This window comes from Pelecanus crispus, chromosome 9 (assembly GCF_030463565.1).
Source record: "Pelecanus crispus isolate bPelCri1 chromosome 9, bPelCri1.pri, whole genome shotgun sequence".
In the NCBI taxonomy this organism is placed as follows: Eukaryota; Metazoa; Chordata; class Aves; order Pelecaniformes; family Pelecanidae; genus Pelecanus; species Pelecanus crispus.
Window position 1 is genome coordinate 24,751,003 of NC_134651.1, and position 23,738 is coordinate 24,774,740.

At 38.1% G+C, this 23,738-nt stretch overlaps 1 protein-coding gene across 5 annotated transcripts in view; it reads left to right on the top strand.

Moving 5' to 3' along the window:
* Positions 1-23,738, top strand: part of CAB39 (calcium binding protein 39) — a 44,312-nt gene that overhangs the window by 14,863 nt on the left and 5,711 nt on the right. For 2 of the 5 annotated variants that reach the window (XM_075716621.1, XM_075716622.1), the window contains 4 exons: positions 6,903-7,059; positions 15,580-15,744; positions 19,596-19,714; positions 23,417-23,585. In XM_075716621.1, coding sequence (XP_075572736.1) covers positions 6,946-7,059; positions 15,580-15,744; positions 19,596-19,714; positions 23,417-23,585 — 567 coding nt within the window. In that variant the 5' untranslated portion in view covers positions 6,903-6,945. Of the gene's footprint in view, positions 1-6,902; positions 7,060-7,159; positions 7,180-14,786; positions 14,884-15,579; positions 15,745-19,595; positions 19,715-23,416; positions 23,586-23,738 lie in introns of those variants that run through there. The other 3 variants (XM_075716623.1, XM_075716624.1, XM_075716625.1) reach the window with 3 other exon arrangements.

A 23,738-nucleotide genomic window follows, 5' to 3' on the forward strand; every position in this document is an offset into this window, starting at 1 on the left:
TAATTACCACTTACAACCATAGCCATCTGTTATGGCATGCGTAAGCAGGTAAAGCCATTTTATACGAAATAGTTCATGCTGAAGCCCTGAAATAGACTGAGGGGTGGCTTCTGCTCTTTATCAGTCTCATTTCCTCCATGATAGGGAGGTTTTGCATGTGAGTTTGTATTAATAAATATGCTATTTAGACATGTATTTTGGATGAGAGGCTGTCATGTTTCAATTTGTTTAGCATATCAAAAAGAAATTTGAAAAATTATTTTGGTACAATGCTGAGGCTCTAGAAAATTCTTTAATCTAGTGGGAAACCGCATATCCAGAACCAGGGTACTGAAAGATGTAGTAGACAACAGCACGTGAAAGACGTGGAAGAATGTTTTAATGATGAATGTGAGTACTCAAATAATATATTGAAGGAAATGATGGATGCTGCCTTTGGTCCACTATACTTCCGCAATTAGAAGTGGTAAGGCCTTTCAGGAAGATGTGCTATAGCCAGGAATTTGCAGCGGTGAGCTGGCAGTAGTGTTTCGGATGCTTCAGAGTGGCACCTGGCTGCTGTCCTGTCATGCCAGCTGTGATACGTGCCCCGGTGCAGTGCAGGGCAGCTGCTGCTCTTGTTGTTAATGGTACTTACAGAAAGTACAGTCAGTAACTTAAGTCTGGCTAAATACTCTGATAACCAGTAAAATTCTATAATCTTGTACAAGAGGGCTGAATAGCTAATACAGTGTCTGCTTCTGGCTTTGAAGTATTTGAGTATTCTTTTCCAAGGAGCATGATAGCTTGCATAAAAAATGGTTCTCAGATCAAAGGAATGGCTGTCAGTCTTCCTTCTGGATGCTGGGCATGTCTGAGAGTGAGGCAGTGCTTTTAAAAATGCATCATTTCTTGATCTGTTTCTGGTTTTATTGTTCCAACCAGACTTCACAGCGGTGAATTCTAGCTGAACTAACAGCTGCTTGTAACAGTAAGACCTGATGAACACTGATTTACATTACTGTTTTCAATACTGGCGTAATGATCTTGTTAATCCAAGAGGCATACAACAAAAGGACAGGTTCTGGGGGGAAATCAGTTCTATTGGGACAAACACTCACTCGCTGCATTGTATTTTTAATACAAACATGCCTCTCTTTAGCAAGATGCAGCATGTTTTGTCAGTAATAGGCTGGCAAATTGTCAATTAAAACTCTGTATACAGAGTAGACCCAACTGTTTATTGTGAATCTAGGTATTTTGCCTTTTGTTGACTTACAAACTTATTTAACTGTATTTGCTTAAGTCAATCTCCTATGTGTTATTAACTCTGTTGAATGTAATTGACACATAGTTTGATTTCAGGATAGAGGTTGGCAGCCTCCCTCTACCTGGAGGAGGAGGTGGTGTGCCCTTCCCTCCTACCTGCCACAGCCCTCTCCTCTCCTCCCTTTCTTGGGCTGGTTCTAGCTCACAGCTGAGAGTGCCTTGTACTTGTGTTTGTCTAAGAACCTTTCAAAAGTCTTTTGTTTGTTTGTTTGGGTTGGGTTTTGGGGGCGGGGAGTTGGGGGGAGGGTTTGTCTTCTGCCATTTTGAGTTCAGTTGGCACACTGGGCATTCAGGCGAATTGTCAGACCACTCAAAATAACTGATGGAGAGTGACCTTCCCCCTTCAGTCCTGCTGTTGATTCAGCTCCAGCCTTACCATGAAGTGCCCCGATGGTGAGATCATGAGATGGGGGAGCTGATTCACAACTACTTGCTGGTCAAAGGGATGTTTTCTTCTACATTCCCTACACTACTCATTGCTTACTTTCCTTTTACGTGTTAGTTTTCTGATAGCTTAGTGAGTTGAATCAGTTGATGGATGGGTCAGCTGGCCCTGGCGTAAAGGCAGGGGAAGGAGTGCAGTGCTGGGAGCAGCTGGGGAATGGGACCTACCCGTTGGCGGTGACTAGCTGTTGGGTTGGCTCATTTGTCTTGGGGAACCTTACCATTAATTATTTGGCCTTATTAAAATTATGTTGATTTTGTTTGATCTTCAGCAGTTTTCTTCTTATGTGCATATTAATGGGATGTTAACATGTGCTTTTTCACTAGGTTTGGATTTTTTTAACATGCAATTGTAGCCAAGAAGTGGCTGAAGGGTTTTTTCCTCTTCTTTTCCTCCTCATTAGGAGCTTACTAGCAGCAGTCACTCTTGGTGTGTAAACAAGGCAACAAGATCTAGCTGAAGACTTAATGTAGTGCACTTAAACTGTGAGGCCTACAATAGAATAAGAAATTGCGTTTATGTACCTGGTTGTTTCACAAAATTGGGAACGTAGGGGGTTTTTGTACCTTATTTAAGCAGCAGTTTGTATGGGGGAAAAGGTGGACGTTTGCTCTCCTGAGCTGGAATAGTATGAGTGCTTGAATTCATTTGATGCTTTATTTATGGATTATACTTCTGTGCAGAGAAAAAAAGTTACAACTTTTTTATGTTGTGGTAATTCATGGTATATCATAAGCAGAAAGGCTGAGTTTGCTTTTGTGTCTTTGCTTATACAGCTAGTATTCCTTTACCTTCATTATAGCTTTAAAAGCCTGTGTCGGTGAGACTTCAGTGCCAGTAATTCATTTGTCTGTGGAGTAACGCTTTGCACATGTCACTGCGGTCATGAGCGTTACTGTGCAATTTCTTGTACCGGTATTTTTCTTGAAAATAGCCAAGCAGGCATCTTACAATATGCTTCATTTAAAAAAAATACCAAACCAAACCACACCACACCACCTACAACAAAGAAATCCCTTCTACTGTTAAGTAACCAGTTTTTAAACCGTAGCACACATTTCTGTTACATAGGTAGCACATTTTCTGACCCTTCAAATAAGAAAAAGTTAACAATTACAAGAGAGAGCATATTCCAGGCTAGTGAATCTGTTCTTTAGAGAATTAAAATTCACTAAAAGAGAGGGATTTGTTTATCATGCTTCTATATTTGTTCTTGCAGCATTTTTTTGCTGCGAGAGGGCTGTCCTCACAGAGGAATGCTTTTAAGTGTTATCTGCTTAGTTAAAAAAAACAATCTTATATATGGAACACACTAGTTTTAAGTTGGACATGAATTGATTGTGTGGTCAATGCAGTGAATAAAAAAAAAAATGTAAAGCCTTATACATAAAGCAAACTGCATGGATGCATGCTGCATTGACAGAGCTGGAAATTATACACTATCTGAAACAGTGGGACTACTATCTCTTGTTATCAAAAGCCCGAATGTCCTAGTGTGCCTGAGTGTGTGTCAGTTGCTCTGTCAGTCCAGCTTAAATGCCTGGGTATTTGGCTGCATGCCACATTGTTTGACAGTCCATTTGGATTTATAACGTCACTTAAGATTTCTAAATGTGGCCGTGACACCAATGCTTTGAGGACCTTAGATTTTGTTATGTTTGGCATGCCTGAGTGTTGGTGAAATAAAATGCATGTCTAAGAAAGCCTGAGTTTTGTATAATGTCATTCATGGTGTCTTTTAACAAGTGGATAAAAGCAGTGAGGTTTCTGGGAAGGTAAGATAAAGCAAAGCAGCCCATCAGAGCACAGAGCTGTCCGTGTACTTGTTGCAGTTTAACTTTTCAAGAGTCCTGTGATCCCTTTCTTAAGCCACAATCAAAATTTTATTGTGAATTTGCAAGGCAACCAGGTGCTGGTAATGTGAAACAGTTATCATTTGACACGATGTAAGGTCTATTCTTATTTACAGAAGATGTCATTTGATGTTGTTTCCTTTTTTTCTCATTTTGCAGATGTGGGTGGTTGCAGTTCTTTCCGATCTCACACAGATGTTGTCATTGTCTATTGTGCACAGAGTGCTGCTTGGGGTAGTTTTGCTGGGCTGAAAAGGGAACAGCCTGTCTATGTTCTCTTCACTGCATGAAGTACAGCTCTGAGAGACAAAGGACTGCTCCTGCTTTTTTTTGGCAGGATGTGGCACAGGTTCTTCAGTAATAGAGTTTTGCTTCAGGGTTGGTGGGGTCTTCAGTCTTGAGGCCCCAGATGAAGTTTCTGGCAGTGCCACTGCATTCCTTCCACTGATAAAATTGAAATAGCAGAAACAATGCATTTATTCAATTTTATATAATAAATTAAATACCTTGAAGCAAAATGTCCCCTTCAGTAATCAAGGATGTGGATTTCCTTCTTACTGGTGCTGGCAGTCTTTCCTGATTTTTCTAAACTGCTTATGAGAAATTCATACAGGAACTTACCTGAATTGGGAAAAAATGTTTAGTATAAATATATGCTAGTGAACTGTTATTAATTGATTATTTTCTATTAGATATGGTAGTACATGCAGTAGAACTTGTGTATGACTTGTGTATGCATGTAGGTGTATCTGATTTATGCAGAACCTGGGAGGTTTCATGAATAAGTCAAAGTGGTAGACTATTTTTAATTTAAAGAAGAAATTGAGCACTATCTGGAGAGAAATGAAGTTTTGCAAACCTAGACTTTGGGCACACTACGAGGACAGTTGTTTGTCATTATTTTGTATTTCTACAAGTTATCCTACTGTAGTCTTTTAGTTTAGAAGTAACATGATTGTGATCAGGAAAATGAGATACATTTTGCTGGGTTTGATTTCTTTTCTTTGTATATTGCTGTAATTGCAGATTTGGGGATTCCATGTAATATTTTTATTCTCTGAAAAAACTGGTTTGACTCCTACTGGATTTTATTCTGTTTTAACACATAATCCAAGGAATTAAGACTAGCAACTTTTTGAGCCAGTCCTGCTCTGTTATGTGGGCATAGCCATCTTCCAGAATGAATATGCTGAGTAGTTGTTAAATACTGTTGTTATCAGTAATGATATGCAAGTGTGAAAGAATCCAGCTTTGTTTCCAGGGCTCATCTTAATTTGGCAGGAGTAGTAATCAAAGGGAGAGATAAAGGGAACATTTCAAATGTTGCTGTGATGCTCAAGGTATGTCATCCATGTCATGGGGAAACGGTACTTATTTTCACACCTGTCTCTTTCTAGAAAAAAAATTCCTGTGTGAAAATAATGTAATTTTCATTAAACATGGTTTTAAATGCCATTACATTTTCATTAAATAACAGTGAGTAGTCATGCTTTTCTTAAAGGTAGGTTTCTGTTCCACTGCATGTGACAAAGTTGAGGCATAATATTCTCTTGTCTAAGGAGTGACCTGTGGGCACTTTTTTATCTCTTAGGGTACCAGTCCTGCGTTTGTAATGTCAGTGTTACAACCCCTTCTTTGTGCAGATTATGAACACGAGATTACTATAGTAAGACAATTATTATAGTACAAAATAAAACCAACAAAGTCCTTGTGATCTGTTAAAGAATGGAAATGGCTGGTGGAAGGTCTTGTTTCAACCTTCATGCTTATACTTTTATCTGAAAGTAAAGTGATTAAAAACTACCTACCTCATGCTTTTTATCAGCTGTTAGGTCAGTTGCAGGCATGAAACAGTGAAGGTATGATCTCTGTAGCTGGTTACCTGAAACCTATTTATGGAAATTTTCTTGGCTAAAGATCTTGAGTGCTTCTGTTCTCCACCTTTAAATTGTTGCCCTTGGGCCAGCCCAACTTGTTTGTGTTAAAAATCAAAAATAACTCAAAAATAGCATGAAATTGGTATTTTTAATCCTTGATCAAAACATGATTGAATAAGATCAGGATTAACATTTTGGAGTTCATGGTGAATGAGCTGGTATTTTAATCAAGGATCGAAGTGCATGGTATTAGATAAGAAACTTTAACATGTACTGGTTATAGCTGACTTGTTACTAACTTCATGGACATTGTATGGAGATAGAAATTACTAACTTTCAGGGTAATATCCCTTCTTTGTAATGACAGTGAAATCTCTGCTCTGTCAGCTTCAGCTGTCTTTTGTGTCTAGCAGAAGTAGCACTGTCAGCATTTTTAATGCAGGATTTCCTGTTCTTTTCTGTCTAGATTAGGGTTCTAGAAGTATGCTTTATGGAATTCACTTGTAAGAAGTTTTTATTATTATTTAAATGGGGGTGTATGTGTTTAGTAACAAAAGCTTTGTATACTCATTTGTAATAATACTTTTCTATTTTGTACACAGAAGTGAATGTGTGTGTGTGTGTGTAAAAGCAAACATATGTAAATACACAGAGGAATGAATGTATTTGGATTCAAGAGCCAAATGTTTTTAGGGAAGGAAAATTGCTCCTGTAAGAGAAGCTTTATCTTTTTGAAAAAGATACCTATCAGGTGTTTGGTTTTAATGTTTTCAAGTGTCTTATTTACATCCCTGCTACTGGTGACAAATTTTGTTTCCCATTAAATGAGCAGGGGTGAGACTATATTTCAGTATGAAGTTACAATAGTATTGATATGAAAAAGCCAGGACATACCAAGTGTTTTGACAGAGGAATAAGCTGCTGTCTGTAGCCTTGTCTGCATCATGCTTGTAGCTTTGCGGTCTACTTTGCATTTGTTATGGAGTGAATACGGGTAAAAGCATGTACCTGGACAGTCATTGAAGAGCCACTGAGACATGATGACTTGTGTGTCAAAGACCTAATATAAGAAGGCATTTTGTTTGACAGCATTAATTGGAATAATTTATCCTTGTTAGTCTTGCCCATATGTGGCATTTGTACAGTATGTGGCTTTGGATGTAATTAATGTACTCTTTAATTTGTTCCTGTAGCATAAGATAATGATCTTAATGTGAGTTCTTAGATTCTGTATCTTGTGTTTGAAAAGAATGAGAAATGCAAGTATTTAAGCTTGTCATGCCAAGCTCTAGTTCAGCTGTCAAGGATGGTTATTCCACATACGAATACCTTTGCTACTCTCTCTTGATCTTCACGTGTGTTGTTATGCTGACCTCATGTTTCTATTTTTGACATGCCTTTTTCCTCCGTCTTTTCCAGGTGAAGCAGGAGCTGTAGAAAGAAGACCTTGTGGCTTGCAATCATGCCATTCCCTTTTGGCAAGTCCCACAAGTCTCCTGCAGACATAGTGAAGAACCTGAAGGAAAGTATGGCAGTTCTAGAAAAGCAAGATATCTCTGACAAAAAGGCAGAAAAGGTACAGTTGGGACTTTCCAATTGCTAAACAGTAATTGAAAGGGGAAAAAAGAAAGAAATTTACAGCTGTTGAAACTGAATCAATTAGGAATTATTTCTGGGTTTCATATGCTCATAAAGGGTAAGTTATTATGTACCTTTGAACAGGTGTGTATCATGTTGGTTGGCTTTGCATTTTCATGCCACTGGCAGCTGATATGATACTTAAAATAACTTTGTTTGGAAATGTAGCACATTGCATTCTTTAATCAGCAGCTTACAGCCATGCAGTGTTCTGGTGCTCGTGTCCACCGTAGCGGCTTTACTACTGTACAGTAGTTCTGTCTGTGCTTGTGCATGCAAACGTTCACAGAGCAGAGTGTCTCTCTTACTGAAACTGAGGAACTTTCTGTCTCCGTGGGTGTCACTAGAGCATATGCTTTTACCTTTCCTTGCCTGTTCTTCAGCCCACAGGAAGATGAGAAAAGTTCCTGTGCTGGTGCAGCTTCTTTTAGATAGGATGGTTTCCTACTTCAGGATCTGTACCTGTCGACAGCCATTTGCTTCTCAACTGGTAGTCTTGATAGCTTTACTAAAAGTTCAGCCTGTGTGAAGCTGCATCCCATATAGTGACTTGTATGGTAGGGGTATTTACTGTTCAGATGAAGTTTTCCCTGATAAACTCAGCACAAGGGCACAGATTTCAATACTTCCAAAAAACCCCCAAAACCAAACCAAACAAACAAGCGAACAAAACATCTCCCTCTCCAATCTACCAGCTTTTGAAGCAGGCTATGATACCCTCCTTGGATCCTCTCCCAGCATTATTTAACTGTTCTGTGCCATTCTTGGCATCCTTACAGAGTCACGTGTAGGAGTTAGTCACAATCTTTTTCATGTTCGGTATTTTTAAGCAGAGTGTGGCCAGCTTCTCTGCATCCAGTTTCACCTAGATTTGGCACTACTACTTTAAGTGCAGGAGAATCTGGGTCTTAACTGAATTGCCATCTTTATCCTGATATTCTTTAAAATCAGCATCTTCTACCCCAATGCCAGTGCACGGTACGTTCCAGGTCTCTTGCAGTGTCCCATAGTATTTTTCCCTGATGCTTTTTTCTCTCTTGCTGGAGGAAAAAAATGTTGTGGCCTGTTGTGCAGGCCTGTGTGGAAGCTGGGAGGATTTTCATTTGCTGCTGCTTTTCTTCTTCCTCTAATAAAGACATCTGTCAGGAGAGGAGGGGTAGGTGCATTCTGAAGAGTCTGTGATGAGACATGGCACTGCCTCCTTCATCTCAGCCTTGTTATTAATTCCTGGAGATGTGGCTTGATCTTAAAATTTGTGCTCTTTTGTGTCGTCTTTTTCTTTTTGCTCTAATGGGGAACAACCCAGCTTCATTCCATTGTGCGTAGCTGTGCACTGTATCACATGCCTGTGTTCTTGATGCTGTAGCTAAGATTATTATATACCATTTGCATCTTGCTGGCCTTTAATCCCATACCTCCGTCTTCTTTAAAGATCTCGTTTATGTGAGGCTGCTGCTTTGACAAGAAAATGTGCTAAGCCTGTAGAATTTTTTCTCCTGTGTCGTATAGAAAGCAACACATTCTGCTCAAAGGAGAAAAGAAGGCAACCCATTCACTAGGTTAAATGTGAGGAAGTTTAAATACTGACATTCACAAGGCTGAGCTGGGTATGGTAGTACTGGCCTCTGTCATCCTCGTTATTCACAAAGGAGACCAGTTGATGAATCTGCACATTCACACCACCAGTGTCCACATCTCCATACAGAGATTCTTCAGGAAATAGTTGTTTCATTGGCAAGCCAAGACTTCCATGAAGGTGGTTGTGGCAGTTTATCTCAGATTGTTTGCTGGTTTGATAGAGAAAGTTTTTCAATATCTTATGGACCAGTCATCACATCTTTGAGGGTACAGCTCTGATTAAACACCCTGAATTCCTCCCATCTTCCCATCCAGTCTATAGAAATGACTGGAGTAACTTTGGAGTTAAAAGACAGCAAGGGTCTGAGCAGTATCTCAATATTTAGGCATCTTTTTATCTTTCACTACCCCTTTTATTATTATGATCCTTTCTGCAATGTAACTTTCCAGCCTCCTTTGGAGAAGAATTCTGTGCTGATGAAAGAGTGTGTTCTGTGGCTAGTAGTGGAACAGAAATAGAAAAACTCACTGCACATAAAGTGCAAAACGTTATTACCCTTTAGGAAAAGGGGAGAAGAATGCCAGTGTTATTCTTTTTTTATAGCTCCATTTTAGTAGTGATTAGACTTCTATAAAATACAGTTGGTCTCTCTCTCTCTCAGTAATGTCTGCTTCATTGTTGCTGTTTAATACAGGGGTGTGCTTTTGTAGCCTGTCAAATAACAACAAGGAACTTTCAAGGCTAAGCAGCATGGTACATATTCAGTGTTGATAATGTTGTGGTCAAGACAGCCTTTTGGGTGCAGGGAATGCTTACTTTTCCTACGCTACTTTGTTTCTTAAAATTAAGTACACAGAGTTGCATATTTGCTTTATTCTTGAACATATGGAATTTGAAATGTGTATGTAGATTAGACTAAAAAAAATTTCAGCAGATGTTGAAGTGAACTGAACGTTTCAACATTTAATTGTTGTTTTCAATATTTCTTCCACAAAATGAAATGAATTGTAAATGCCCTTTTGTTTTATACCTTATGGCTGGCTGAGGTTCCAAAGACAAACTAGGACTTTTCTACTGCAGTACCACAGTGTTTTTAATATGTAGTTCACTGTAGTTCCTACCATGCAGTAGCAGCACAATGCTGTTATGAAAATATTTAGTTTGGTACTATGTAGAGCATGCTCTTCAGCAGTTTCCTAACACACTTGGAAGTACAGATTTGTAAGAAAATTAGACAAATAATTTTCCCTAGAAATCAAAATTGTAATTAATTATGTTTGAACAGAATACCTCAGTTTTTTTCAGCGCTTAGACTGAAATGTAAAACCTTTAATGTTTTGTGAAAGGAAGAAAGAGCAAATGAAGCAAGAAAGATTTTTAAAGCTTGGATAGTGTGTGTTCCTGTATGTTCTTTATAATCACAATGGAAGAGATTCTTCAAAGCAAAAGATGTAAAACAATGGTAGTGATCACGATGCAGCTTGGTCATTTACGAAACATTGTGCCCTGTAATACTGGAAAAGTTGTTTTATAAATAAAAATCTGAAATTCAGAAAGTGAATTATGGTTGCATGTTAGTCTACCTTTTTTTTTTTTGAACTCTGAATACTGGAGAAAAATTAACCAGGTAGTTCTCCAGGTAATTTTGAAATGTTCTTTAAGTTCGTAGTATCTGCTTAGGAACTGGGATCTGAAGTGGCTGTAAAAGCTGGGCTGTATCTTGCTGCTGACGGTCTGCCTTGTGTGCCGCAACTCCGGCTGCTTGTTGGCTGCAGTCTTGTGCTTAGGATAGAGGCGATAGCTTGCTGTCTGTTAGTATTTTGGAAGGGGAACTTGAAATAACAAGTGCTTTATAACTGAAAATGTGTTCATCACATATGCTGTTAGTTTTCTATTACTTGTATTTTTTCAGAAAGGGGGGGCTAAAGGGAAGGGGAAGGAAAACTTTCATATAAATGGGACCTACCCTTGATCTAGCCCATTAGTTAGTCTTTTATTCGCATCTCTTCCTCCTCTTTGGCTGACATCAGCATTTATTTTTATACTACCAGTTCACTTGGTTTGTGGCACACATTTACTGTTGTGAAGGTAAATATTTACTCATGTAATAAACTTGTTCTTCCCTACCCTCTGACCTTGGGTTAACCTGCTCAGAACAGCTTTGGTTTTAGCTTTTGGATAATTGTTTCAGCCATGTTTAACCTGTGTGGGTTGACTATTGCAGGCATGCTTGGTCTCTCTTCTTTAAGTTACCAGTTCTATACAACGGACAGTATACTATATGACAATGCAATATGCTATTTTGATTCAGCTGTCCAACTGTAATATTATGTCATGTTGCCATAGGCGTAGGTCAGATTTCATTCAGTGAGTTAATGCTGTCAAAGCAGTAAAATTTTAAATTTGTTATGCACATGTGTACAATTAATTTGTGATTGAAGGAAGGCTAAAGGTTAAGTAATCTGCCTTGCCTTCTGCATGGGGCTGTTACTCAAAGGGTAAAGTTGGGGCTTCTTCTGGAAGTAATGGGTGAGAAGAAATACTTCTCTTCTAATTGAACTTAGCTCTTTAATCATAGAATCATAGAATACCAGTTTGGAAGGGACCTCAAGGGTCATCTAGTCCAACCTTTCTTGGCAAAAGCACAGTCTAGACAAGATGACCCAGCACACTGTCCAGCTGAATCTTAAAAGTGTCCAACACTGGGGAATCCACTACTTCCCTGGGGAGATTATTCCAATGGCTGATTGTTCTCACTGTGAAAAATTTTTCTCTTGTGTCCAAGTGGAATCTCCCCAGCAGTAACTTGTACCCATTACCCTTTGGCTTTTCCGTGTGACTCCTTGTAAAAAGGGAGTCTCCATCTTCTTTTTAGCCATCCTTTAAACACTAGAACATGGTGATAAGGTCTCCCCTAAGCCTTTCCTCAAGGCTGGACAAACCCAGTACTCTCAGCCTTTCTTTAATGATGTCTTGGTGCAGATGTCTGCTGAAAATAATTTTTGGCCTTTAAAATAAACTAGTGGCACTGATGTAGATAATCATGTATTTACTGAATTGCATGTTTTTGTAAGCGTTTTGAAATCCAGTCAATTTAGATAGAATTATTAAAATGGGGTTTGTTACTTATGATAGATGCTGCCCTAGACTAGTAAAAATACTGACCAAGTACAGGCTCAAAACTATAGCTAGTTTACCTTTTTGATGTTTTCATTAATGGTGCAATTTATGTAATTGCATTATTGATGTGGATAGAACCCCTAGCCGTAGACCCAGAGCCTGCTGAGCTCGCCTGAAATACTTCAGGACTGTTCTTTAGCTTTTACTACTGTTTTTCTAAGTAAAGGCAAGTGTTGCTTCATAAAACTCAAATACTCCAGCTGTACAAGTCTATATGTAGTATTTGGTATTTGAACTGCTTAGCATTTAAGAAAACAGTAAATTTTGGGAGTATCTGTGAAATACCCTCGAGACTGGAATATACCATGATGGTTCATAGCTATAACGACATGCAACTGATTCTGGTGTGACAATCATACATGTGACTTCATGGTGTCTAATTTTATTTTTAAATAATTGCCTTCTTGTCTTTGATAAAAATAGAGAAATAAGTACTTTGTTTATTTTCTTTACTTTACATTTTACATTTATAGTCTGGCTTGTCCTCAAATGTTACCGATTGTTTGGTACCACTGAATTTTGAATGTGACTTGTCACAGAATTTTTCTCTAAAACTCAGGTTGCTCCATGGTTGCTGCTTCTCAGTACTGAGAAAATATATATATAAAAATACATGAAAGATATATACATATGTGTGTTAAAAATAGTATTTTATATATTCTGTGTGTATATATAAAATATACCCTGCTTATGTATTATATTAGAATATATATTTTTTATATATATATGGTGTCTGATTATTAATTCCACTGTCCCTTTGATCATGGGTTGTTGGATGAACTTTATTGCGCATTTGATTTTTCTCTAGAGATTTTTTTTGTTCTGTTAAAAGAAGGAAGCACATTAGGCAATTCTTTAGATCTCAGCATCTTAGGAAATCTTGCAAGAAATGCTAGCTAGCCTTCTTTTGTCTTTTTGGATTTTTTTTCTTTTACTAGTTTTTCACTTAGCTCTTTACATTGATATTTAATGTAGCATTATATTTTCAGGTGTAAATTCCATTCTGCATCTGAAATGGCAAAAATAGCTCTACACATCATGTGTTTGGAATATGTTAGAGAGTTCATGCAATACAGAAGAGTAGAGAGATTCTAGAAAAAGTTTGTAAGAATCTATTTCTAGTCCTTTTGATGTTGAGTTTTAGAGTAGAAGAGGCGGGGAACATAGAAATGTCATATTTTATGGAAGTGTAGTGCATCAAAAGGCCTTGGTTGTTGATACAATACTTTCAGAAAACCTCCTATTTCTGTATTTGTAGTATGTATCCAGAAATGGTAGTTTGGCCTAAGTTGAAGTGATGACAAGCAAGTGTCTTTTCATGATGAAGATGGTCAGACATTGGTACAGGTTGCCTAGAGAGGTTGTGGAGTATCCATTCCTGGAGCTGTTCAGAGCATGGCTGGCCATGAGTCTGATCATCCTGATAGGATGTTGAGGTTGGCCCTGCCTTGAGCAGGTGGTTGGACCCTGATGACCTCCTGAGCAACTTGACTTTCCCACCTAAGCTGTTCTATGTGTCTGTGTCTCTAACCATTACTTCTCACTAAAGGTGTGTGTCATTCCAAGTTCAAGTGAAGCACATTCAGATGGTCTTGACAGTTGCGAAGAGCGTGGGAAATAAATTAAAGTCCTGGTGTCTCTTCTTGAAGTTACTGAGTGGTATGTTCATGTTAGGCCAGAAGGCTTTTTTTTTTTTTTAAAAAAAAAAAGCACTCGTTGTTTGGAAACACTATTTTTTTCCGTCTGGTTTGTAAGCATTTCCATTACTAGCATCTTTCTTGGGGTGGTGGTGAGGGAGAGCCTTTAAGTGTGATTATTAAAGTTTTTTGGGGGTTGTTCTGTCTTCTTGGGTTTTGGTATGAAAACTTCTCCACTGGCATTCTTCTTAATTGCAGGCTTGCCCTCAATATTGCCACTGTCTTACTTAAAATTAGGTAGCTACTTGAACTCCTGCCTTTCTTCCTCTTTCATCTTGCTTTCTAAATTAGTGTGCAGGGACAAACTGCAATAGCATTTTTATTGCTGCTTCCTCTTTTCTTGGTAGCTGTGCTTCAAAGGCATCTCTTCATATCTCCACGTTTGACACATGTTCCTGTTCTTTTCCTAGTAAAGAGATATTTCTTCTGAATTTTAAAGAAATAGAACAGTTGTGGGGTGTAGTACTATTACAATATGGTGAGCTGGCTTTCTCAGTTTACATCTTCAGGAGCTGTCATGAATCTAAGCAGTCATATTGAGCACCTGCTTCTTGCTGTCTTACTAACAGTGCACAGAAGATCCTCTGGAATTTCAATTAAGGAGGAGACAACTGGGACTAGGAACTGCAGTTAGCAAGAAAAGAGAGGCAGTGGGGAGTGGAAAGTTGTGGAGGACCTAAAAACGATATGGAGCCTCCTTAAAGGTCATGGGATCCTTACTTGCATACCTAGCAAAGCTGGAGTGGCTTTGGCTTGAATAGTGCATGGGTCATGCTGATCTTAAGCCTCTCTAGATGTAACACACAAATGAGAAATCTTTTTACATACCCCTTATAAGACAGGCAATACCCCTTATAAGACAGACAATATCCAGAAAGTGTTAATTTTTTCACTTCATTAATTTCCCATGTGCTACCAAGCATAAATACTTTACATTAAAGTGTATACATACCTTGTTGGCAGGTTCATCTAATTACTAAAAATTAGTGCACTTACAAACCATTCATACTTTTTAGGCACATGAAGAACTAATACAATATAATTAAACTGGCTATTTTATGATGATCATTTTCAGCGTTTTGCCCCTAAGCTATGTAAACATATATTTTGAAAGGAGTAGGTTTTTTTTTCTCCAAGATAACTGTGTTTTAAGATCCAGAAGTGGGTGTGTAGAAGAGTTCTTGTTGATCTTTTTTTTTCTTTTTTTAGTTTTACTCATGAGATAACTCTCCTTCCACTGCTAAATGTTGCTCCAGCCCCTCACGGCAACTTAGGAATTCCTTACGCTGGCTTCCCCAAGTGAGAGGTCAGACCTGTCTGTCTTCCGTAAGATGAACTTCAAATGGAAGCATCTTAAGACTTTTAATTGTCTCCTGTATCACTGTGTTCTTTTGAGTGCACCTCTTTCTGGGTCTGTTTGCCAGTTTATTCTTGTATACTGAGATAACCTGAAAGTTAAAGGAGGTTCTCTTTGAGGTTTTGTTAGTTGGACAGGGAAAATTTCATCCCCACTGGAATGGGGGCCTAGTATTTGACGAAACCTGATGAGTGCGAAATCTGTAGGAGGGGTACATTTGGTCTCTCTGAGCAGTTCACTAGAGACAGGCATGTGTCTCCATGTCACGTTTTCCTATCTGATCCTGCATACCTCTGTTTTAGAGAACGGAAGTTTTGTCAGATTCTTCTCATCCCACTGCTATTCTTTAGGGGATTTTTGAATGGGAAGTTTAAAGGCAGTAAAAAGGAAGAGATTTGTACTTTTGGTAACTTGTCAAATAAATTGTGTGTGTCTTGCCTCTGCTTTTTTTTTTTTAAATAACATATAACAGACTTCTTTGCAGAAAGATTATCTGGTTTGTTTTTTTTTTTTAAACAAGTTGTCATTTCCTGATTCCCCCCTGCCCCCCGCCGGAAGTTTGCAGATTATAAGAATAATAGAGTGTACTGTTACAAAGACAAATTACATTGTGCTCTAACTGTAGTCTTTTCCCATTTTCTTCAGGCCACTGAGGAGGTCTCAAAAAACCTTGTTGCCATGAAAGAAATCTTGTATGGCACAAATGAAAAAGAACCACAGACAGAAGCTGTGGCACAGCTTGCTCAAGAGCTGTACAACAGTGGTCTTCTTAGTACCCTAGTAGCTGACTTGCAGCTAATTGATTTTGAGGTAAGAAAAGAAGTTTGATACTTTTTACATTGTATATGTTAAAATAGACACACCTGAATTCCTGCCACTTTAATTGGTTAAGACATCTTCTCGATCTTCACCTTATTTTTTCTGGCTGGGACCAGAACCATTAGATAGAGAACTCATTGTTCCTAACTACCTAGAAAATTAAGCAAATATAGAATATGAAATCTGTGAATTTAGGCACATAAACCACACAGAATCAAAGTAGGTAAACCTCTAATCCTGATGATCACAGTTCTGTTAAAATTATGGAGTAGTTCTTAATTGTGTGCACAGAAGGGTTAATCTCTTAGTAGAAATACCATAGTGAACACAAGCTATAATACTACAAGGCATGTCTGTATTCTCATCTTGTTAAATTAAATTGCTTGGAAGAGTAAGAGAATTATCGTAGCATTTATGAAGAATTTTAAATATTTAAGGTAAAGCTGGTAGTTTTAATAACAGTCCACTATTTCTCTCTCCCATTAGAAACAAGTGATGCAGCCTTTTTTCTGTTTTCCTGATGTTTTTTCTGTTCATAAAAAACCCAAGAAACCCAAGTTTTTATTGATGACTTCAAAATAGCAATACTTATTTGTGTTCAAACATATCTCTACACAAACCTCTATCTGGCATTTGTCAGCACATCACATGGAATAATTTAGCTTCCTGGTGCCATAGTGAAAAATCACCCTGTTTAGTTAAAAGAAATTGCAGTACAATTGGATTTTCCTATTTTCCCTGAGGTCCTGCAAGAAGCGTGTGGTTGTCTAGGAAAACCCATGTATCTCATTCCACAGCCTTGACCGTAAAGACCATCCCACTTAAGGTTGTTTAAAAATGGTATTGTTCATGAACAAGTTGTTCATGATGCAAACACAACAGTTTAAGTTGTAGGTTGACATTCAAAACACAATAGCTTTCTTCCCTGTTCTTTCTTCTCTTCCCCTCCACCCCACCCATAACTCCCTCTGATTTGTGTTTAATTTTAATATGGTGGTATTTTTTCCTTACCCAAACAACTGTTTATATCAAATATAAAACATTCAGGTTGTTAAATAAGCAAGGAGACCTGGGAAAGCTGAGAGGGAATGCTGAAATGTGATGGCCTTTAATTGCTGAAGAAAGGAAATCATGAAACGTCATCTGGATTCTGCTGACCTCTAGATTCTTATCAGCTTGATGTTTACTCAGCTTCATTATTAGCGAAGGAAACCTTCATTATCTCCTGGTAATGAAGAATGATAACAATTTGTACAGGCTTGCTCTCATTAAGGAGAACTATTCATTTTATTCTAAGGGGACTTGAAAAGATTGCGAGTAGTTTCCTGCTTGTGGACTTTCTGCTGCTTTGTTACACGAGGATATGACGGTTCCCCCTTGAGAGAGAACAAGTCATTCACACAGCTTTCTAGGCTGGACCATGTCTGCTTTTTAAGGATGGGATCTGGCAGACTGTCCAGCTATTGTTGTTACCTAGAATTAATGTCAGCACACCTGTGCTCCAAACCCACACTAGCTTCCCAGCTGTTACAAAGTCAATCAAATGTTGGCTTTGATATCCCAAATCTCTATGCTTGAGGGTTTACTGCATTGGAAAGGATTTCGCCATTACCGATGGAGATATGAACTTGATTTCCTGTTGGTTCCTAAACTTGAAGAGTTGGTCTAGCATTTGTTCCTTCTGGTGCCCCACCACAGCTTCAGGTCATTCAACAATGAAGGAAATGTCTTCCCACTGCCCGCCCCCCCCCCCCCAAAACGTCACTCTAATTCCTGAAGAAGGTTTCCTTGTAGAACAGGAATAGACAGCTAATTAATAGACAGGGACTGTTCACTCTTAAACTGTCTCAAATGTATTTGAATTTGAATAGTATGGTAAAAAACCCCATAAAAGTAACAAATGTAATGTTTTAATTGAGAAACTGACTGACTGTCCAGGCCTTGCTGTATGTAACGGCCTCTTTAAAATGATACCCTTATCTGGAAGCTTGCTTTCCAAGTAAAGCAGTCAACCCAACCATCTACTTACCAGTCTTAGAAACTTGCCAGTTATCTCCTGCAGGTTTGCATTAGTGTGTCTGTAGGAGAGATAGTATCCCTTGCGGAACTGTTATTTTTTGTTCTTGTTTTTTTAAATGAAGGAAAACACTAAAAAACAAAAACGCCTTTTGCATAAGGGAGCCTGAATCCTTCTGCTTGGAAGACAATACTAGCACAGTGGCCCTCTCACCTCTTGCAGCCGTGACTATTGGCACAGGGTTCAGTGTCTGTTTGCTGTTCTTAGGCCATGAGATCACTTAGCAATGCATCCTTTTAACAATAACTAGCTTTGGTATTACTGTGTACCACTATCAGTTCAATTATGTGCATAATAAGGAAATGCTGTTCTTGCTGGTGAATCCAAAGCAAGTTGTGAGATCCAGCGCAAAATTGGCAATGTTAGTGAATGAGAGTTGATGACTATATTATGTGGAGTTTGAGTAAAGCAATTTCTGGAAACACTGCTCTACTCATTTCAGAACAAAGAGTTCTGGTGTTGCTTTGGGCGGGCTTTCAATGGAATTGTAATTGAGAAAACAAGCGTTTACAAACAAACTCTTATATCCTGAAAACAACACTCTAACAAAACTGTCCATGGTAATTCACAAACATGCCATTTGTAAAACTACAGTCCTACATTTTTATAAACATTCAATTTTTTTCTTAGGCAGTCTTCTTGATGTTGATTAGCAAACTGAAATAATTTTGAATAATTGCTGTTGTTTTTAAAATTCTTGCTAGTTAAATATGCCTTGCATTTCACTCAAAAGCTTGCTGTTGTTGCTCGGGATTTATAGTACAGCTAGAGATTGTTAAGAAACATTATCTATGTATGTTTTTTGTGTATAACATTCAGAGAACCTTCAGCAGGAGTTGCTTAGTAGGCCTTTATTTGCAAGTCCAGGCTTAATACAAGTTTGCCTAAGCTTTTTCTGGAGTAGATCCGATAACGCATAGTTCTGAAGTTGCCTTCATGGCAATCCAAAATGGAAAGTTAATAGCAGAAATCTGGCTTTTAAATGGTGTATGTGAATGACAGTAAAAAGTACTTATATTTATAATAAGCTTTTTGTCAGATACCCATACCAATTTGTCATCTTTAGCTATGGTCTGACAGAAGAAATAAATAGGAGATGTGTATATATTCAACAGAGAACGTTCCCAGCTCCTTTTATACTGTCTGGTGCTAGCCTTGTGTATAATCTGTGCTAAATTCCAGCATCTTGGTCTTATTTATACTTCTTTTGTCTATTGAAAAATGTGAGTCTTGCATTTTAAGTCAGTGGATGATTTCTCTTTGTAGTTTTTATTTACTTGTTTAACTTCCATAAGTTACAGTTTTAAGTTGTGTGTTAACACTGCAGTCAGAAATGCTCTGCACACTCTTAATGGTGGCATTACGTTTTCCTAGGCAAGGGGAGAGGGTAATGGAGTATTGAAGAAACACACTTGCAGGCAAGAGCACAGTTAAAAACTGGTATGTTATTAGCAAAAACAAGTATAAAACAAGCCCAGGAGATTGATGTTACATAGAAGTATCTGATGAAACATCAACTGGCTTTACTACTTAATGTAAATTACCCGTGATCTTGCTGCAACGTGATGTAATGTTTTGAGTGCTTTGGCATATTTGAAATGGGTATAAAGAAAGAGAATATTTGATCTCTTTACGATCAGAGTACAGAGGCTGACTGAACTGCAGAACTCACACGGTATGAATGCATGAGGTGATGATAATGTTTAATTGTTACTTGCCTAGTGGACTTAAATATTATGTGTTCAACTGCTAATGTTTTTGACAGGGCAAAAAAGATGTTGCGCAAATTTTCAACAACATTCTCAGACGGCAAATTGGTACAAGAACTCCCACAGTTGAATACATCTGCACTCAACAGAATATATTGTTCATGCTATTAAAAGGGTATGTACACTGTGAAGCATAAATATGGTTTTACATGAAGTAAGAAGTTTTTAAATTCACGGAGAAGCAGTGAGTTCTGAAATGTTTTTTCTTCCTTTGCAGTATGTTTGATTTTTTTGTTGGGCTTTTTTGGGGGGGGGAGCCTGTAATTCCCCTAAGTAAAGGAAAATTTGAGTAATAAACCACCAAAAATATACTTTTGCATGAAATATGACTGAAAATTGAGAACTGTTAGTAATCTAAAATATTCTTACTGGGGTAGTGCAGGCATTTTCCTTTCAGAATACTATTTGATTCTATTTAAACTGTTTCCTTGTGAACCTACTCCTTCATCAAGAGTTAAAGGCTGGTTTTTTCCTTTAACCACTGTCATTTCCAGTTTTCTGTCCTATCCTCTGGTCTTGATTTGCTTTTAGACTTTTTATTCATAGTGATTTATATTCCTGTAGTGACACAAATGCACCAACTCAAACTTGACCAACCAAAGAATGATTTGGGGCATATGGTGCGTGCCAGGTGGCTGATTCTGCCTCTATTCTTGTATTATTTGGTGTGCTGGATATCGGAGAATCATTCCATACTGAATATGTGGTTGCACATGTAGAGCTGTGGGTCTCAAACACATGAAAGTAGAAAGGTGTTAAAATTTTCGTGTTAAAATAAGATTTAAAAAAAAAAAATCGACGATGTGCTCTCTCCATTTGAAAAGAATTGTTCATGTTTGTAATAACATTAACTAAGAAAGTTCTGAAAATTGCACTTCCAGGGTGTTATTTTGGGATAGAAAAGTTCATCAAATACTAATAAACCATTTAAAAAAATGCAGTTATTTCAAATACTAGTTTTATAGTTTGTGTTAAAGCTGCTGGGTAAGCTTACTGCAGTTGATGACTACTTCTTCTACCTACTGGGATAGCTAGAGGATGTATGAAAAGGCCATGCTTCTCATTGAGGTACTTGCCTGTGTTATGTTGGTAGCACTGAGATGTACAGGATAATCAAGTATATTTTTCAACATTTAAGCAGGAAGCTTTACTGTGTTTTTCCTTTTCCCTCTCCCTAGTTGATAGTAGCAATTAGAGATGCTGACTAACCTGCCACATACGTGGCGTATTAGGCTATTTTATTGTATTTATCTCTATGTTTACTTAATCCTGGCCATTTGTGTAAGCCACTGGAAAATGGATCATACAAGAAACTTTCTCTGTGGAGAAAGCAGGAGTTTTACATCTTTTAGTTTCATTCTGACTCCAAAGGTTTAGCACTAGAAGCAGTATGGAATATTTGCTTCAGTTTGTACGAATGTAAGGTGTACAGTCATCTGCCAGGAGTGCTCTGTTGTTTTTTTTTTCCCTTGCATTACAGCCCTGATTTTAGGGGAAACGAGATTTAAATGTTAGAGGGGCAAAAGGATTATTAATTGTGGCATAACACAAAAGAAAACATTGATTCAGTACTTCTTCAAAATAACTTACAGAAGGAGGCAAAGACATTTGAAGTGCAGAGAGATGAAGCTACATTCTCAGCATGCTCTCATTGATATGTGACTGAATGAGGGCTGTAACACATTTGTCCTAATTTTCAGCCTGTGTTGTCCAGAGAGCATTATTCTGACAGGGTTTGTTGAAACACATATTCATAAGTCAGGATGTTTGAAATGGGCATTTAGTTAGCGTTAATAACTTAAATGTTACATCTGGTATCCAACTGAGTGAAATTTATGTAAATTTAAACTATGGGGTGAGTTGCAAGAAGTTCAGTAGATTTCAAATCTCCATGACAAGTTAAATGGGAGAGTATTGCAGGATTTAACATAAAAATTAATTCATAAGAAAATGTTTTTGTATGGTAATATATTTAGTGCTTAGTATGCACAATGATGCTTTACTCCTGAATTATTCTGTTGAATTTAAATTAGCTTCCAATGGTATAGGATGAAAGATTCTTCAGGTGGGAGGCAGGAAGGTATATAAGAAGCTTTGACTGCTCCAGAACCAGTTAGAAAGAGCATGCATAGAATCATAGAATCCTTTAGGTTGGAAAAGACCTTTAAGATCATCCAGTCCAACCATTAACCTAACACTACCAAGTCCATCACTAAACCAATTAAGGGTACAGTAGCAATTTCATGTTTCCTGGCTTGGTGGCTGGATTATTTATAATGAAAGTAAGTCATTAAGATTGGAAAGGACCTCTAAGATCATCATTCCAACCATCAACCCAACAGCACCATGCCCACTAAACCATGTCCCAAAGTGCCACGTCTACCCATTTTTTGAACACTTCCAGGGATGGTGACTCCACCACCTCTCTGGGCAGCCTCTTCCAATGCTTGACTACCCTTTTCATGAAGAAATTTTTCCTAATATCCAATCTAAACCTCCTCTGACGCAGCTTGAGCCCATTTCCTCTCGTCCTATCGCTATCTACTTGGGAGAAGAGACCAACACCCACCTCACTACAACCTCCTTTCAGGTAGTTGTAGAGAGTGATAAGGTCTCCCCTCAGCCTCCTCTTCTCCAGACTAAACAACCCCAGTTCCCTCAGCCGCTCCTCATAAGGTCTGTGCTCCAGACCCTTCACCAGCTTTGTTGCCCTTCTCTCAACACGATCCAGCACCTCAATGTCTTTCTTGTAGTGAGGGGCCCAAAACTGGACACAGTATTCGAGGTGCGGCCTCACCAGTGCTGAGTACAGGGGGACAATCACTTCCCTGCTCCTGCTGGCCACACTAACTAACTTTTCTGTAGACTGGGGTAGCTTATATTGCAGGCTGAGATGAGTTCTTGGTTTGGAAGGGCAGTCCCATCTTCTTCCAGGGTCCTGCTATGAGCTTGCTTGGGAAAACGAGGAGGTAGTAGCAAGTACAAAGGTGTATTTCTATCAAATGTGTCTTAAACACACAGTTGTGAGATTTTGGCAGCTGCTGTTGGCATATGCTAAAATCAGCCGAGAGAACCCTGTGGTATTTGAGCAAGAAAGCCTGCCAAGAATATGTAGCGACAATATCTAAATGAAGCCATCAGGGATGGTGTCATCACTTCCATCAAACTGGTGATGGATGTGTTCCAGAGGTCTCTTGTAAGAAGGTGCAGATACTTTGCCTGAGGCAATAAAGACTCAGGCGCAGAGAAGGTGTTCAATATTGTCCTTGCAGCCAGAGGACACTGTTGTCAGCATTTCAAGCTTGAAGCCTGTGATATGTAGAGTAGCCAGTGATGCTGAAAAATGGTTTAGTGAAAGAGGAGACATGAATTTATGTCCAGTATTACTAACCCTTGATGCTCATATTATGGATGGTTTTATGTAAATTGCTGTTACGTTTAAGCAAACAGCTTTCAAGACAGAAATCATTGCTTTTCCAGATGTCTGCAATCCCACCAATATGAAAAAAGAAAACTGATTTTGAGTATTAAGAAAATCTTTTTATGTAGTCTTGTTTCTTAGTTTGTGAAAGTCATTTGTATTGGCTATAATTTTGCATTTAACTGGCAATGATTTCATTAATATTTCCTAGAAGTATTTATAAGTGGAGTTTAATAAGTACCTCTAGTTTTCCAAAATTTTGTTTATGGCACTGAAAACCATAATTAGCAGTGGGGTGCTGCAATGCTAACTTGTGAAAGTATTTATAACGAAACTTTGTTGTGTGTTTTTTGTTTTTTGGTTGTTTTGGGTTTTGTTTTTTTTTTTTTCAAATAGGTACGAATCTCCAGAAATTGCTCTAAATTGTGGAATAATGCTTAGAGAATGCATCAGGCATGAACCACTTGCTAAAATAATCTTGTGGTCAGAACAATTCTATGATTTCTTCAGATATGTGGAAATGTCAACATTTGACATTGCTTCGGATGCATTTGCCACATTCAAGGTAATTTACCTACAACATTTGACTTACTATTTCTGTAGTTCTCTGCTATGTGAACCCAGATGTTGTGTGTTACATTCTTGGGCAAAACAGAACTAGGGAGAAGGAAAAAAACTAGGTGTAATGCAAATGGGTAAGCTGGACACTATTCTTCCT